The following is a 16,709-nucleotide window of genomic DNA, read 5'->3' as shown; positions in this document are numbered from 1 at the left end:
GATGCAATACATGCGGTATTTTACTACTTAAGAGATTTTAACACATCTAGATACTAATACAAAACCTTCCCAAACGCATTGGATATGTTGAGAAAGGAAAGCATACACATTCAGCAAACAACATAAACAAGCACTGGCAAAGCCAATATGCCCTACCTATACAAGAGCTATTGGCTTGGCAATGTGTTTTGACATGTTGTACAGCAGGATGGCTGCTGTATAGCATGGCAGAAAGTTAGTGGCGTGGAGTGTCAAGGAGAGTGGGTGTAGAACTGTAGAGTGGATTTGTTGGCATAGAGTTGAGTAGAGTAGAGTAGAGGGGTAGAGTGCTGTAGAGTTGAGTAGAGAGGAATAGAATTCAGTGGTTCAGTGGCTTACAGTAAAGTGTCAGAGTGGTGTAGAGTAGGGTGGAAAAGGGTGGAATGGATTGAGGTAGTCTGGTGGATTGGATTGGAGTAGAATGGGGTGGATTTGATTGGGGTAGAGTGGGGTACATTGGAGTTGGTTGACTGAATGGCATGGATTGGAGTGGGGTGGATTGAACTGGGGTGAGGTGGATTGGAGAGGGATGGATTAGATTGGATTGGGGTGGGTGCATTGCACTGGAGTGATAGGACTGGGGTGGGTTGAATTGGGTTGGAGTGGATTAGAGTGGAATGCGGGGTTCGGAGTGGGGTAAATTGGAGCAGGGTGGACTGCAGTGAGGTGGATTAGATGGAACTGGAGTGAGGTGGATTGGATTGAACTGGAGTGGGTTAGATTGTATTGGAGTGGGTAGGATTAAAGTGGGATTGGTTGGATTCATTGGATTGGAGTGCGGTGGGGTGGGGTGGGGTGGGGTGGGGTGGGGTGAAATGGACTCAAATGGGTTTGCCTGGACTAGAGTGTGGTGGATTGAAGTGGATTGATTTGATAGATTGGATTGGAATGGGTTGGGGTGGATTGGGGTAGAGTGGGGTGGATTGGAGGGATTGGATTGGAGTTGAGTTGAGTGGGATGGGGTGGATTGGAGTGGAGTGGTGTACATTAGAGTGGAGTGAGGTAGATTGGAGTGGAGTGGGGTGGATTGGATTGGAGTGGGGTGGACTGGATGGGTGGATTTGATTGTAGTGGGGTGAATTGAAATGAGGTGGAATAAACTGGATTGGGGTAGGGTGGATTGGGGTGGGCAAACTGGATTGAGTGGGGTGGATTAGATGGGGTGGGGCGGGCCGGACTGTGGTGTGGTCGACTAGAGTGGGGTGGAATGGAGTGCAGTGAATTGGTGTGGGATGGACTGGAGTTGAGTGGATAGGATTGCAGTGGGGTGGATTGAATTGGAGCGAGATAGACTGGATTGAGTGGGGTTGATTGAATTGAGTGGGGAGAATTTGATTAGGGTGGGGTGGATGGGATTTGGATGCGGTGCACTGGAGTAGAGAGGGTTGGAGTGGGGTGGATTTTTAGAGTGGGGTGAATTAGAGTGAGGTGGACTGCAGTGGAATGCGTGGATTGGATTGGATTGGGGTGGAGTGCACTGGATTTGAGTGGGGTGGATTGTGGTTGATTGGACTGGAGTGGGTGAACTGGATTGGAGTGGGGTGGATTAGATCGAAGTGGGGTTGATTTTTAGAGTGGGGTGGATTTGTGAAGTGGGGTGGATTGAATTAAGTGGATTGGAGTTGGGTGAATTGGACTGGTGTCAGGTGGATTGGATTGGAGTTGGGTGGATCGGACTGGCATGGGATGGATTAAGGTGGTTTTGAGTGAGGTGGATTGGTTTAGAATGAGTGAATTAAGGTGGACTGGATTGGACTGGAGTGAGGTGGATTCAACTGGGGTGGGTGGAATGGGGTGGGTGGATTGAAGCGAAGTGCACTGGAATGGATTTGAGCCCGCAAATTGGGTTGGATTGGATTGGAGAGGGTTAGTCTGGTCTGTGGTGGATTGGACTGGAGTGGATTGGACTGAGTGGGTGGCAGATTGGCCTGGGGTGGATATGACTGAAGTGGGGTGGATTTTCGTGGATTGCACTGGAGTGGGGTGGATTAGGGTTGAGTGTGGTGGGGCAGATTGGACTGGTGTGAGGTGGATTGGATTGGAGTAGGTTACACTGTATTGGGCTGTACTGGATTAATGTGGGGTGGATTGGTGTGGAGTGAATTGTGGTGCAAGTGGAGATGAGTGAAATAGTATACAGTGAGGTGGATTGGATTGGGGTGAAGTTGATCTGATTGGACTCAGCAGATTGGAGTGGAGCAGATTGGAGTCGGGAGGATTGGAAAAAGGCAGATTGGACTGGGGTAGATTGGAGTCCGTAGATTGGAGTCCGGCAGATTGGAGTGGGGGCAGATTGTTTTGGACTCGAGTGGGCAGATTGGAGTGGGACTGATTGTTATGGATTGGAGTCAGGCAGATTGTTTTGGATTGCAGTGAGACAGATTGGAGTGGGGTAGATTGTTTTGGAGTAGGGTGGGGCAGACTGGACTGGGGCAGATCGTTTTGGATCGGAGTCGGGCATACTGGACTGGGGCAGATTGCTTTTGATTGGACTGGGGCAGATTGAATTTTACTGGAGTAGGGCAGATTGAATTGGACTGGAGTAGGGCAGATTTTTTTTTATTGGAGTGGGGCAGATTGTTTTGGATTGGAGTGCGATAGATTGGAATGGGGCAGATTGTTTTGGATTGGAGTGGGGCAGATTGAATTGGACTGGAGTAGGGCAGATTTTTTTTTATTGGAGTGGGGCAGATTGTTTTGGATTGGAGTGTGAAGATTGAAGTGGGCGCATTGTTTTGGGTTGGAGTGGAGCTGTTTTTTGGATTGGAGTGGGGCAAATTGTTTTTGATTAGAGTGGGGTACATTGCTTTGGACTGGAGAGAGGCAGGTTGTTTTGGACTGGAGTGGGGAAGATTGTTTTGGATTGGAGTGGGGCAGATTGGAGTGGGCCTGATTGTTTTGGATTGGAGTGGGGTGGATTGCAGTGGAGTGAGTGGATTGGATTGGGGTGATGTGGATTGAATTGGATTGAGCTAGATTCAGTGGGGTGGATGCAGTGAGGCAGATTGTTCTGGATTCAAGTGGGTCAGATTGAAGCAGACTGGAGCTAGGCAGAATGTTGTGGTTTGAAGTGGGGCAGATTGAAGTGGGGAAAATTGTTTTGGTTTTGAATGGGTTGGATTGCAGTAGAGTGGGTGAACTGGATTGGGGTGAGGTGAGGTCGATTGATTGGACTGAGCTATATTGTATATGACTGGATTGGAGTGGGGCGGATTGCAGTGGGGAAGATTGTTTTGGATTGGAGTTGATTCAGATTGTTTTGGATTGGAGTGGGCAGATTGCTTTGGATTAGAGTGGGGCACATTGTAGTGGGGCAGGTTGGAGTGGGGTGGATTTGAGTGGGGCAGATTGAAGTGGGGCCAATAGTTTTGGATTGGAGTGGGGAAGATTAGAGTGGGGTAGATTACTTTGGATTGGAGTGGGGCAGATTGGAGTGGGGAAGCTTGCTTTGGATTGGAGTGGGGCAGATTGGAATGGGACAGATTGGAGTGAGGAAGATTGTTTTGGATTGGAAAGGGGCAGACTGTAATTGGACAGATTGTTCTGGATACGGGTGGGGTAGGTTATTTTAGTTTGGAGTGGGGCAGCTATTTTTGGTTTGGAGTGGGGCAGATTGTTTTGGGTTGGTGTGTGGCAGAATGGAGTAGTGCAGATTGGGATTCAAGTCGGGCAGATTGTTTGGGATTGGACTCATTGTTCTGGATTGGAGTGGGACAGATTGGAGTGGGGCAGACTGGAGTGTGGCAGATTGTTTTGGACTAGAGTGGAGCAGATTGTTTTGGACTTGAGTGGGGCAGGTTGAAGTGGGGCAAATTGTTTTTGATTGGAGGGGGGCAGATTGTGTTAGATTACAGTGGGGAATATTGAAGCTCGGCAGATTGTTTTGGATTCAAGTGGAGCAGATTGTTTTGGAATACCTTGGGATAGAGTGCTTGAGATTGAGTGAGGCAGATTGTTTTGGATTGGAGTGGGGAGGAAAGCAGTGAAGTGGGTGGATTGAACTGGGGTGAGGTTGACTGAATTGGATTGAGTTAGATTGGATTGGGGTTTATTGGAGTGGGGGGATTGCAGTGGGGCATATTGTTTTGGATTTGAGTGAGTCAGATTGGAGCGGATTGGAGTTGGGCAGATTGTTATGGAATGGAGTGGGGCAGATTGTAGTGGGGAAAATTGTTTTGGATTGGAGTGGGGAAGATTGTTTTGGATTGGAGTTGGGGCAAATTGCATTGGTCAACAGTCAATTGAATTAAGTGGGATGGATTGGATTAGAGCAGGGTAGATTGCAGTGTACTGCACAATTATGTCTTAAAGCATGATTTCAGAAAGTACAAATAAGAAATAAACAATGTCGCTTCGCAGTACTTAGCTCAAGATAATCGTCATCTTTTGAGAACAGCAAAATGAGCAAAAACTCAATAAAATATGAGTGCAAAGTGAGAGAGGAAGACTTAGCGAAATAAAAGAAGAGTTAACTATATAAATTAAAACTTCGCAATGCTTTTGTCCTGCAGGGCACATTTTTGAAAGTCAAACACCGTCTTTTGCAGGCCCCTAGAAGTTCAAAAGAAGCACCTTGATCATTTCAGGAGCAGCGGACGTGCACTGATTAAGTTGAATCAATGAGTACTTGGTCCCAGCTCCACAGACAGGAATGGGAATGCCTGCCAGGCCTGCTGTGACCAATCACGAGGCTGTAAAGAAGAGTGCCAGGCAAGTAAACTAATGGTAAACAACGGGTGGCTCTAAGCCCTTTTTAGTTAACATCAGAGTCTCGCAAGCGAGACACATGAGCTAGCGCATGTTCTTGCAGGCTCAACCCTAAAAATGGTATTCAAAACCACATACAGCCTCTTCTACTGAAAGATATGTTCATTTTATTCTTATGACCTAGCTATTTATTAAAATCTGTCTACTGGCGGATATCTAACAAGAAAAACCTATATGGAGTACACCTTTAGTCAAATATTGTTTATGTGAATGTTCCATTAAGAGAAACGAAAATCTTCACAAACATTTGGAAAGTTACAAATACAGGGAGTGCAGAATTATTAGGCAAATGAGTATTTTGACCACATCATCCTCTTTATGCATGTTGTCTTACTCCAAGCTGTATAGGCTCGAAAGCCTACTACCAATTAAGCATATTAGGTGATGTGCATCTCTGTAATGAGAAGGGGTGTGGTCTAATGACATCAACACCCTATATCAGGTGTGCATAATTATTAGGCAACTTCCTTTCCTTTGGCAAAATGGGTCAAAAGAAGGACTTGACAGGCTCAGAAAAGTCAAAAATAGTGAGATATCTTGCAGAGGGATGCAGCACTCTTAAAATTGCAAAGCTTCTGAAGCGTGATCATCGAACAATCAAGCGTTTCATTCAAAATAGTCAACAAGGTCGCAAGAAGCGTGTGGAAAAACCAAGGCGCAAAATAACTGCCCATGAACTGAGAAAAGTCAAGCGTGCAGCTGCCACGATGCCACTTGCCACCAGTTTGGCCATATTTCAGAGCTGCAACATCACTGGAGTGCCCAAAAGCACAAGGTGTGCAATACTCAGAGACATGGCCAAGGTAAGAAAGGCTGAAAGACGACCACCACTGAACAAGACACACAAGCTGAAACGTCAAGACTGGGCCAAGAAATATCTCAAGACTGATTTTTCTAAGGTTTTATGGACTGATGAAATGAGAGTGAGTCTTGATGGGCCAGATGGATGGGCCCGTGGCTGGATTGGTAAAGGGCAGAGAGCTCCAGTCCGACTCAGACGCCAGCAAGGTGGAGGTGGAGTACTGGTTTGGGCTGGTATCATCAAAGATGAGCTTGTGGGGCCTTTTCGGGTTGAGGATGGAGTCAAGCTCAACTCCCAGTCCTACTGCCAGTTCCTGGAAGACACCTTCTTCAAGCAGTGGTACAGGAAGAAGTCTGCATCCTTCAAGAAAAACATGATTTTCATGCAGGACAATGCTCCATCACACGCGTCCTAGTACTCCACAGCGTGGCTGGCAAGAAAGGGTATAAAAGAAGGAAATCTAATGACATGGCCTCCTTGTTCACCTGATCTGAACCCCATTGAGAACCTGTGGTCCATCATCAAATGTGAGATTTACAAGGAGGGAAAACAGTACACCTCTCTGAACAGTGTCTGGGAGGCTGTGGTTGCTGCTGCACGCAATGTTGATGGTGAACAGATCAAAACACTGACAGAATCCATGGATGTCAGGCTTTTGAGTGTCCTTGCAAAGAAAGGTGGCTATATTGGTCACTGATTTGTTTTTGTTTTGTTTTTGAATGTCAGAAATGTATATTTGTGAATGTTGAGGTGTTATATTGGTTTCACTGGTAATAATAAATAATTGAAATGGGTATATATATTTTTTTGTTAAGTTGCCTAATAATTATGCACAGTGATAGTCACCTGCACACACAGATATCCCCCTAACATAGCTAAAACTAAAAACAAACTAAAAACTACTTCCAAAAATATTCAGCTTTGATATTAATGAGTTTTTTGGGTTCATTGAGAACATGGTTGTTGTTCAATAATAAAATGAATCCTCAAAAATACAACTTGCCTAATAATTCTGCTCTCCCTGTAGTAAACACACTCTTGCAAACTCAGTTGATTCTCCACCCTCTCATTTGAGGGGGGTGAAAATTGACCCTCAAATGAGGGGGAAACTAGGTGTGGAAATGGTGACTACTTAAGTTTACACTTAAGTTTAGGGGAAACTCAACATGTGGGTAGATATATATATATATATATGCAAACGTACCTTTGCAACTGTTTCTCTGGGGTCATGGTATGTTTAGCTTAATTCGAAGTCCGGGTGCCAAAGTACTATGTACAGGTTATACTTTGTACGCCTTTAAACTACTGACTACTAGATAGAGCTTTTTATAATGTGGTAGATATCCCATCCATCAAACTTTAAATAAGGGGTCCTATTTCTTCAGCTTACAATAATTCAAAGACAACAAGTGTTTTCTTTGCACCAACACAATTATATTTTTCCTGTGAAATGCATTCAAAATAAAAAGAGTTTCTATGCCACTTCTGTTGTAGCATATTTTTACAGTAAAGAATAACAAATCAAATCATTGTACCGCCTTGCCCTGGCCATGCTTGTTTATAGAGAGAATGTTGGAAACGTGTAGTAAGCACTATGCATACAATTAGGTCAGCTAGCAGGAAAACTTGGACTGGTCAACGTCTCACATGGAGGAGGAATTGGCATTTTCAGAAAGTCTTTAGTTAAGCAAATTAGTGCTCTAACTGTGCACAAGTTGCCTGTTTTAAAACTTAATCGACAGCCAAGAGTTTTTTGCGGCAGCACAAATACATGCTTAAAGGAGAAACCAACTATGTTTTGTAATGCAACTAAATTTGCAAAGAGGCCCAATGCGTTGTTGCTCTAACCCATTAATATGAGTGTACTTGCACACAAAGCTGCACGGAAGTGGGACACTGTAGTTAGGCAGAGCAGATCCCCAAGAGATCATACCACAAAAGGTAGGCAAGCCACAGAATTTATGTAAAGTGTGGACCCAAAACCATCTCTCTATTTATCTTTTTCTCTTCCCTCTCTTTTTTTAGCTCTTCCTCCATAAGCCCCACTACCTTCTTTATCCTCTGCCACTTGAAATGCAGTTGAAAAGCGCCCATTGCATATCCTTTGCAGTCTCCTCTGAAACATGGATGGATTCTGACAAGTTCCCATGGTGCTGGGCCCACTGAGATTTAAGATCTCAGTGCAGAGCGTGCATGGCAACATGGCACAGTCAAGAAGTAGGATGCAGAAGGCCAATAGGTCAAGAAGCCTCAGAGCCGCTCTCACTCAGATCCAAAACTGAGACTGAAACACTGGGACCATATTCAGAATGGCTTTGATGAAAGGCAGCCTCTGCAAAGGAGTCAGGTGAGACTTAGGCACTTTGACAGTGAACCCTAATGACGTCACTATCTGCTATCTCTAACCTCCGAAGATTTGCTGCTACCACCGCCATCCCTTTCATAAACAGAGGGGCATTGGTAAGGCCAAAGGGGTGCACAGCAAATAGGAAATGCTCCTGGACTCTCTTGAACCGCATGTTTCATCTGTGGGACTGCAGGAGGGAGATATGAAAATACACATCCTGCAGGACCAGGGATGTTAGACCTGGAATACTGTTGGTGGTGTTTCCCCAACCTTTTCTGCTTTTTCTAGTAGATTTTGCTGATTTACCCTTAGTGGCTTTAGAACCCTGGGCACTTTCCCACTGTAAGTACAGTGTGAAAGTGCATGCACGCCTTCCCACATATGTTGGGAAGTGGCACTGGCCTGTGTGCGTACGAGCACCAATGGTGCTTTAAACATGTATCCCGCCTGACTTAGCAGGCCTGTGTGCCCACTTGCACCTATGGTGCTTTTAAAAATGTGTCCTGCCTGCCAATGCAGGCTTGTATGTGTGCAACCTCATATTTGGCCAGAGAGGGAAGAATACCCATGTGTATTTTCACTGCACAGGAGAAGCTCTGCCTATAGGTTAACATGGTGGAAATGTTACGAGTACTCCTAGCTGTAACAGTGGTTTGCGGCAGAGCAGTCGCATATTGTTTACCATAATTGGATTCTTCCTGACAATCCCCTTTCTAAGGTAAAGATGGTTTTATCAATAATCATAGAGAAATGCAACTTCTAGAAAGTGGGCATTTGTTTGCCCTAAAATGCTATGTGTACTTCTTAATCTGACTTGATTCCACACTGGAGGATGAAAAAAGCACTTCTGTGCATTTCCGATGACAGCTATAAAACTTGGGCACACAACTGGAACAAAGACCTCTGCCATTGATGGGCCTGGCTAGATAGATTGGAATGAAAGGTTCTGACACTTGGCCTCTTGGAGCCAGAGCAAGGCCCCACTAAAGATTAAGATCTGCATTCCACAAACCCATGGCAGACAGGATGGAAATTTAGGGAATACATCTGTGGTTCAAAGGGGAACTCCCTGAACCTCCCTCAACTTCAAAGACACATTATAGTTTACCTACTGGTGCCACACTGCAGAAAAGTAGAGATACACTTACAGAATAATCTGTTGTGCACAAGGAGTAATTACTGCTCTAGGAAGGCACCGCGCACCCTTCCTCCTCGTGGCTAGCCTGGGCAAACTGGTTGCTGCTGTGTGGCACTCCGAAGTGTGCTCTCCAAGGGCTTGTTGGCTTGCCCACTTTTATCTTGTGGAGGTCTCTGTGAAATCAAAGACCTCCCACAAGGGACCTACACCTTCTACCTGTGTCATATGGATGGCAGAGCCTACATCATCTGTTGGACGTCACTTGGTAGCAGGAGTGCGGGTGGTGTGGAACTAAATATTGTGCCTGGAGACCAGATTTACCTGGTGAGGAGCCTGCAAAGTACTGCCCACATTCAAGGAGTGTGGCCCTTCATCATGGGGCCGCGACACACATAAGCGTCTTGTTGGTAGTGGGCAGATTCACTGGGCACAGGACCCCACGGGCCCGCTTTGGTCGAGCAGGCCGCATTGCTCTTGTGCGACAACCAACTGCACGCTCATTGTGTGCAGTGTCCGATTCAATGGTTGCGACCCTCGGAGGTTAAGACGTACCCAGAGCAGCGTCAAATTCTATTTTGTGCGGCACCACTGAACTTGCATAACTGTGTGTGTGACTGGAATTGTCTGGTGCCACTCAAATTATCGCACACCAGATGTTGTGCCTCATTTCAGGGAGGTACGGCATTGGTAACTTTCAGTGCGTGTTTGCATTTGTCTAGTGCGCTCAAGTCATAGTGCACCTGACACTGTGCCTTATTCCAGGGAGATATGGGATTGGAACTTTTCGTGTGTGTCTGGAATAGTCTGGTGAGACTCAAGTGATTGCGCCCCCGACGTTGTGCCTCATTCCAGGGAGCTATGCATATGATACCTTTCCGTGTGTGTGCTCCGAATTGTCTGGTGCGACTCAAGCCATTGCACACTAGACAGTGTGCCTCCTTCCAGGGAGGCGCACATTTTTTACCTATTTGTGTATTGGAGTGCCCGGCTTGGCTGAGCACCACTGTGAACAGTGAGTGTCCCAAAGTGACCCACCCGTGCTTTGCAGACTGCCAGAAAGCACTGTGAGGAGACCCCCTGAGTGGTGGCCAGACCTCCATTTGTCGACTGTTGCCTGATCAGCTGTTATCTCTTTCTTCCCCTCACCTTTGTCCCGGGATTCTGAATAAGTGTCATTCCGGTCACGAGTCGCTTAGTATATAGGGAAAGGGTGCATTTATCTCCAGATCATGGGCGGTGGGATAGTAGGAACTGGTTGGAGGGTAAAGGAAGGTTTGGACCTAGGGGATCTATGAGCGCAGTGATCTCTAACTTGCTGGATATCAGTGTACTGCATTAGGGTGCTTGGAGTTTGTGTGGACAGGTGCATGTTATACTAGCCTGACTGATATACATAGCACCACGTAGCGGTGTGGAGTGAGTGAGTGGGAGTGATTGCCGGTGATTGACTACACCACACAGCGCTGTTGCCGCACATATTGTTTCTTTGGTCGGAGAACTATCACAGTTGACATTGGGTTATACCTGTGCGGCCTGCGCCACAGAACAATTTAAAGGTGCTGAAAGTCTCTGTATGTACACATTGCTGCTATCATTGTGAAACGGGGTCACCCGATAACTGTGTGATATTGAATTGGGGTAATTGCTAGGGTGGGTCTTGTGCTGACAACGTTTTGGCACTGCATGAAGGAGCTGGGAGGGAAGTATTATTTTTTTCACATGTACATATTGCTAATGTTGTTTTAACACATTTGGGCCTAGAACTGCTAGTGATATTTCTAAATGTGATTTTTGCCCAGATTTGCACGATGTTCATATTGTGTTAACTAATGTGTGTGCTAAATACGAACTTTACTTACATACATCTCTTTTGTGACGGGCAGTGTATTTTTTTGTGTGGTAGTGCTGTGCTAATATTTACAGATTCCCCTCTGATAAGCCTGAATGCTCTTTATCAAGCTACCCAAGGGTGAGTACAGGTTATTCAGTGAGTGTAATCACCCACCCCTGACAGGAGTGGCAGGTTCTGCCTGGCTAGGGCCTCGCCTCAGCCAACCAGAACATGCTGCCTCCATCAAGGACCAACATCCAGTCGCCTGGATTCAGGGCAGACAGAACTTGGGCAAATGCAACCATCTTGAATTTTTTCCATCCACAGAAAGGCACTAAGAGGGTTGAAATCTGATATAGGATGAAGACCTCAGTCATTCTTCAGCACCAGGAAATTGTGGGAATAATAAGACTCACTCCCTTTGTCCAAGGACAGTACCTTCTTCGTGGCCCCTTTGGATAACGGGCCTACACGTCCTGCAGTAAGATGCCCAAGTGGCTCTCTAAGAGCTGCTCTGATGTAGGTGAAATAAAAAGTGGGTACAAAAGAAATTGGACAGCGTAGGTAGCCCTGAAGGACTATTTGGAGGCCCCATCTGACTGATGTAATCTGTTGCCACCACTGTAAAAAAGTGTTGAATATGGCTTCCTATAGTGTGGCCATGAGCCGCTAAGGATAAGGGCTTGGAGATTGCCCTTGCAGGGTTGGGGGACTTAGATGATTGGTGTCCCTGTTGACAAGCACTTTGACTGCCCATCCCCTTCCCTAAAAGAACTGAGGTGCTTGCTGTGGCAATAAGGGATGTTTGGCATTGTCTTTATGCCAACCCATTGCAAATTCCCCAAAAGAGACTGGTTTGTTGAAATGTCTGGAAGGAGCTGAAAGGAAGGCCCAAAGAACGTGCTGTGGGCTGGGTTTTCTTAAAGCCTTCCAGAGCAGGGTCCACTTTCTTGCTAAACTGGAGAGACCTTTGAAATAGCATTTCCATAACAGATGCCTGGACATGCCCAGAAAATCCAGCAGATCTCTTCTAAGCATGGCGACGGAGGAACAATCTTGTACTAACTGCTCAGCCTAAGCAATTAATAGTGTCATACCCAGACCAATTTACATTATTTAGTTGCAATCTTGACATCCTGAACAGTTTGTGAAAGTGAGGCCTGATTCTCTTCAGCCACTGCCAGCAAGATCCCGCAAGTAAACAACTGTTGTTGGCCGACTGCAAAGCTAAGCTGGCTGAGGCAAACAAATGTTTCCTGAATGCCTCAATGCTTTTGCCCAAAGCTTTGTCCATGTGCGTATAAAAAGTATCAGTTATGGCTTCATTTAAGGCCAACATGAGCTCATAAGAATCCTGCACCACCTGCAGAACCTTTTAAAGACATTAACATTGACCTCCACAGAGGGGAGTTTTAGGTCAAACACTCTTCTTTACATTTACTGACCACAGTGAAGGAAGCACTTTATTCTGTGTGAGGTACAGGGGAGAAATTAACCCACTATCAGTGGATATATCAAGTCTGCTTACCTCCTGTAAGTCCTTGTAGAAATTGTCCTCATAGTGTGAAGTTAGCACATCCTCATCAATGGCAATGTTATCTTCATAGGGTGGTAGACTGATCAAAGTCTGAACCAAAAAGGTGGTGGGGCACCTAATGGCAGCTCCACGTTAGGGGCAGTGTTTTGTCAAAATCAGATCAGAGGGGGTGCAGCTTTGTAGATTTCAGATGTGATCACAGCCAAGGCTGAGGTAATTCGACTCAGAGTCAGATGCCAAAATCAGTATAAGGTCTTCTTCCAGAGTCAATGGTACCAGCATTGATGTCAAAGGGACTGGTTCAGGTTTTAGCACTAGAGCGGGACTCAGCATCATTGTTGCTGTGGAACATGAGGTGGGTTTGAGTAGCATACACAGCACTGAAGACGGACTTGCCAATGGTAACCAAACTGTAGGCCCTTGCTTAAACCTGAGGTCCAAAGGCACGTACGAGAGAAGTGGAGATTGCTAAAGAATGCACAATATGGTCCTTCTGGAAGGCCTGGATCTGTTGGAATGTCAAGGTGAACCAGGAAATTCTGGGTGCACTGGGATCGATTGTGAAAAATGTTTAACAGTGAATAAGGAGTGAGACTGAGTGGCATGTATATGCCCTTGACAGAGTGGGGGATGGGGAGAAGTCATGCTTGGCTGTTTTGTGTTTCCTCTTTGACTTTGATTTGGACTTAGCCAATGACTGTAAAGGGGAACTGTTACTGGAACGACCTCAGGAGTGGTGGCGGGTCCACACTCTATACTTCGAATGGGAGTGGAACTTAAGCAGTTTCTTCCAGTGAAATTGCATATCCATTCTACACAGTGTTCCATGATGGAGGGTGCATTCCTCATAAAATGTAGAGTTGTGTTCCTCAGCCCAAACACCAAAGGCATACCTGGTGGAAGGTCTGTCACAAACATTTTTGTGGGACAGTTCCTGCATGGTTTAAATCCTGTAGTCTTTGGACGGGGCATAGTTCACTTGCACCGGTTTTAATGGTTTTAATTTGAAAGAGAAAATATAATGGAAAAAATGTCAAAAAACAAAGTAAATGAAGAACAGAGCACTGGGTCCACATCTGAAGGTGCGGAAAGTGATGAACTGGCATCAATACGCATTGGTGGGACCTATATCGCCTCTGCTTCATCACTTCCAGAATGGGATACAGTCAATGCGGAACTGCACAGCGCCACCTACTAGCATGCAAGGCACTGCTTTGATGCCTGGGAACTATACTAAAGGTGAAGAATCTGCGGTTAGAAGTATCCATCAGAAATCAGGTTACTTAATAACTATTTTCATAGACCACTCTTAATAGCTGTAATAAAACAATCAGATTGATTAGATTCATAATGGGAGGTTCAGTATCAGGCTTTAATGCATAGGAGAACAAGACGTCTGAAAAACATGCAGCAAAAAGTTTTCACCATGAGTGACGTCTTACCTGGCTGAAAAATGGAAAGGCTTCCATCGGTGTGGCCAAACACAACTTTCCCTTTTTTTCGTGGATGCCACCGGAAAAGACAAATATCTGACAAGAAACTGTGAGCTTCCTTATGCACTGCCACTCCACTATCTGGTCCTGAGATAGTCCAAATATACAAAGGTCCTCTATGAGAGACAAATGCAGCAGCATCTCCTGCGTTCCAGCACCAGCTAAGAGAAGCAGGGATCCCTGAATTTGAATAAATAGGTAATGTAAATAAAGCAGCATTGAATTTTATATTACATTGTTTTCATCTTTTTATTAATATACTACTATAAATTGTACTACAGGTGCGGGATACAGGTTTCTAATTTATTCACAGAAAATAGGTCCAAAACTGTTAGAAATGGGGTCTCTAGTTGGCAGAGGTATTCACGTTTGTACAAATAGGGACCACAATCCTAGTCAGGGTAAATCACACGCAATCCAAATTATCCTGTGCCCACCCTCTGGTAGCTCAGTCAGGCTTAAATTAGGAGGCAATGTGTAAAGTATTTTTGCAATAAATCATACAGTAACAAAGTGAAAACACCACAAAAATACACTACACAGGTTTAGAAAAATATATGCTATTTATCTGGTTAAATTAAGGTCAAAACAAGAACGATTCAATAAGCACAAGTTGAGATTTCACTTTTGCAAAATTAAAAAGAGTCTTAAATCAAAGAAATCAACAGTTGTCTCTTGTTTTTACAAAGTACCTGGCTTGCATCAAAAATAACATGCACGAACACCACAGAGGAGGAGATGCGTGGAAAAATAGAGTGTGCGTCGGAATGTCCGGTGTGGCACAGACGATGTGTTGTTTCTTTCCATGCTGCAAGGGGCTTTGCGTCAATTTACGGCACACAGTCTTGGTTCCTCACTGCGTGCAGGGATCTTTTTGACGCCCAAGGATGATGTGTGGAAATCCTGGGTATGCAGGACGAAGTCACGGATGTTGCGTCGATCTGGTATAGTGATGCGTCAAATTTTCTGTTGCAGAGCAGGTGATGCGTCAATTCTACGGGAAGTCAGTTTGCGTTGTTCCGATTCACCTGTGCGTTGATCCGGTAGGACTGGGCATCGAATTTCTGGTCTCAAGGCAGGCCCTGTGTTGAATCGTCACTCGGGAAGTCGGGCTGCATCATACCGGTTCGGCTCTGCCGTGAATTTTCTCGTCACAGGGCAGGCTGTGTGTAGTTTCTGGCAGGTTGTGCATCGATTTTCAGCGCACAAGGAGTTTCCTGAAAAGATGAAGTCTTTTTGGCCCTGAGGCTTCAGAAAACAGGAGGCAAGCTCAATCCAAGCCCTTGGAGAGCACTTCAGGGCAGCAGGGTAACAAAAGGGCAACAGCCCTTCTCAGCAAAGCAGCCCAGATGAGTCCTTTGGGCAGCCAGGCAGTTACTCTTGATAGGTTGCAGATTCAGGTCCAGAAGTGTCGAATGTGGTGGGGGTCAGTGACCCAGTTTATATACCTAGAAATGCCTTTGAAGAGTGGGGGACTTCAAAGAGTGGTTTTGAAGTGCACAAGGTCCCCTTTCAGTACAGGTCTGTCTGTCAGGGTCCTAGTAGGGGGTTTGGCAGTCCATTGTGTGAGGGCAGGCCACTAGCCTTTGAAATGCAAGTGTCTGGCCCCTCCACCCTTCCAGCCCAGGAAGACCCATTCAGTATGCAGATGAGTGCAGGTGTGACTAAATATCCTGTGTTTGTGGTTGTCTGGGTGAAATGCACAAGGGAGTTGTCAACCAGCCTAGCCCAAACATTGATTGGAGACAGGCTGTAAGGCACAGATGGATTTCAAGGAAGAGAAATGCTCACTTTCTAAAAGTGGCATTTCTAAAATAGTTATATAAAATCCAATCTAGCCAATACGCAGGATTTTCTGTTACCATTCTGGACATACTAAATATGACCTGGTTACCCCCTTCTGATCAGAATCTACCACTCAAACAGTATATGAGCATAGCCCTAATGCTATCCTATGAAAGAAGCAGGCCTCACAATAGTGGAAAATTAATTTAGGGGTTTTCCACTACCAGGACATAAAAACACTCAGATACATGTCCTGCCTTTTCCCTAGATAGCACTCTGTCCTTTGGGTTACCTAGGGCTACCTTAGGGGTGACTTATATGTAGAAAAAGGGGAGTTTAGGGCTTGGCAAGTACTTTTCAATGCTAAGTCGAAGTGGCAGTGAAACTGTACACACAGGCCTTGCGAAGGCAGGCCTGAGACGTGGTGGGGGCTACTTATGTAGGTAGCACAATCAGTGCTGAAGGCCCACTAGTAGCATTTAATTTACAGGCCTTGGCACATGTAGTGCACTTTACTGGATACTTACAAGTAAATTAAATAAATAAATTGGGTATGAGCCAATGTTACCATGTTTTAGGGAGAGAGCACATGCACTTTAGCACTGGTTAGCAGTAGTAAAGTGTCCACAGTCCTAAAGCCAGCACATAAATGAGGTCAGAAAAAGAAAAGGAGGAAGGCAAAAGGTTTGGGGTTGACCCTACAGAGAGGTCATTTCCAACATATCCGCCTTCCAGCCTAAAGCCAGTGTAGGCTAATCAATATTTTGATGGACTTCCCTGCTTAGGACGATAGCACATGGACAATGGCCCACTACTGCAGGGACAATTTCCAGTTCTATGCCTTTCTGAACTCAGTGAGGCTCCTCTTGTGACTGTCCAAAATGTGCCCAGCAGGACAAACAAACCTGCAAAGTTTTATTTTTTAAAGCTAACTTTCCTTTATTTTGCCAAGTCGTCTTTCTCAGTTTCC

The 16,709-nt window shown here is 45.4% G+C and overlaps 1 protein-coding gene across 2 annotated transcripts in view; it reads right to left on the bottom strand.

The window, feature by feature from the left end:
• The window catches only part of WDR17 (WD repeat domain 17), an 811,699-nt gene that overhangs the window by 712,160 nt on the left and 82,830 nt on the right, over positions 1 to 16,709 (bottom strand). For both annotated transcript variants that reach the window (XM_069244628.1, XM_069244620.1), the window contains exon 4: positions 13,904 to 14,134. In XM_069244628.1, the coding sequence (XP_069100729.1) occupies positions 13,904 to 14,134 (231 nt within the window). The remainder of the gene's footprint in view (positions 1 to 13,903; positions 14,135 to 16,709) is intronic.

Source organism: Pleurodeles waltl, chromosome 1_2 (genome assembly GCF_031143425.1).
Source record: "Pleurodeles waltl isolate 20211129_DDA chromosome 1_2, aPleWal1.hap1.20221129, whole genome shotgun sequence".
NCBI lineage: Eukaryota > Metazoa > Chordata > Amphibia > Caudata > Salamandridae > Pleurodeles > Pleurodeles waltl.
This window is presented reverse-complemented; position numbering and strand designations above follow the sequence as displayed.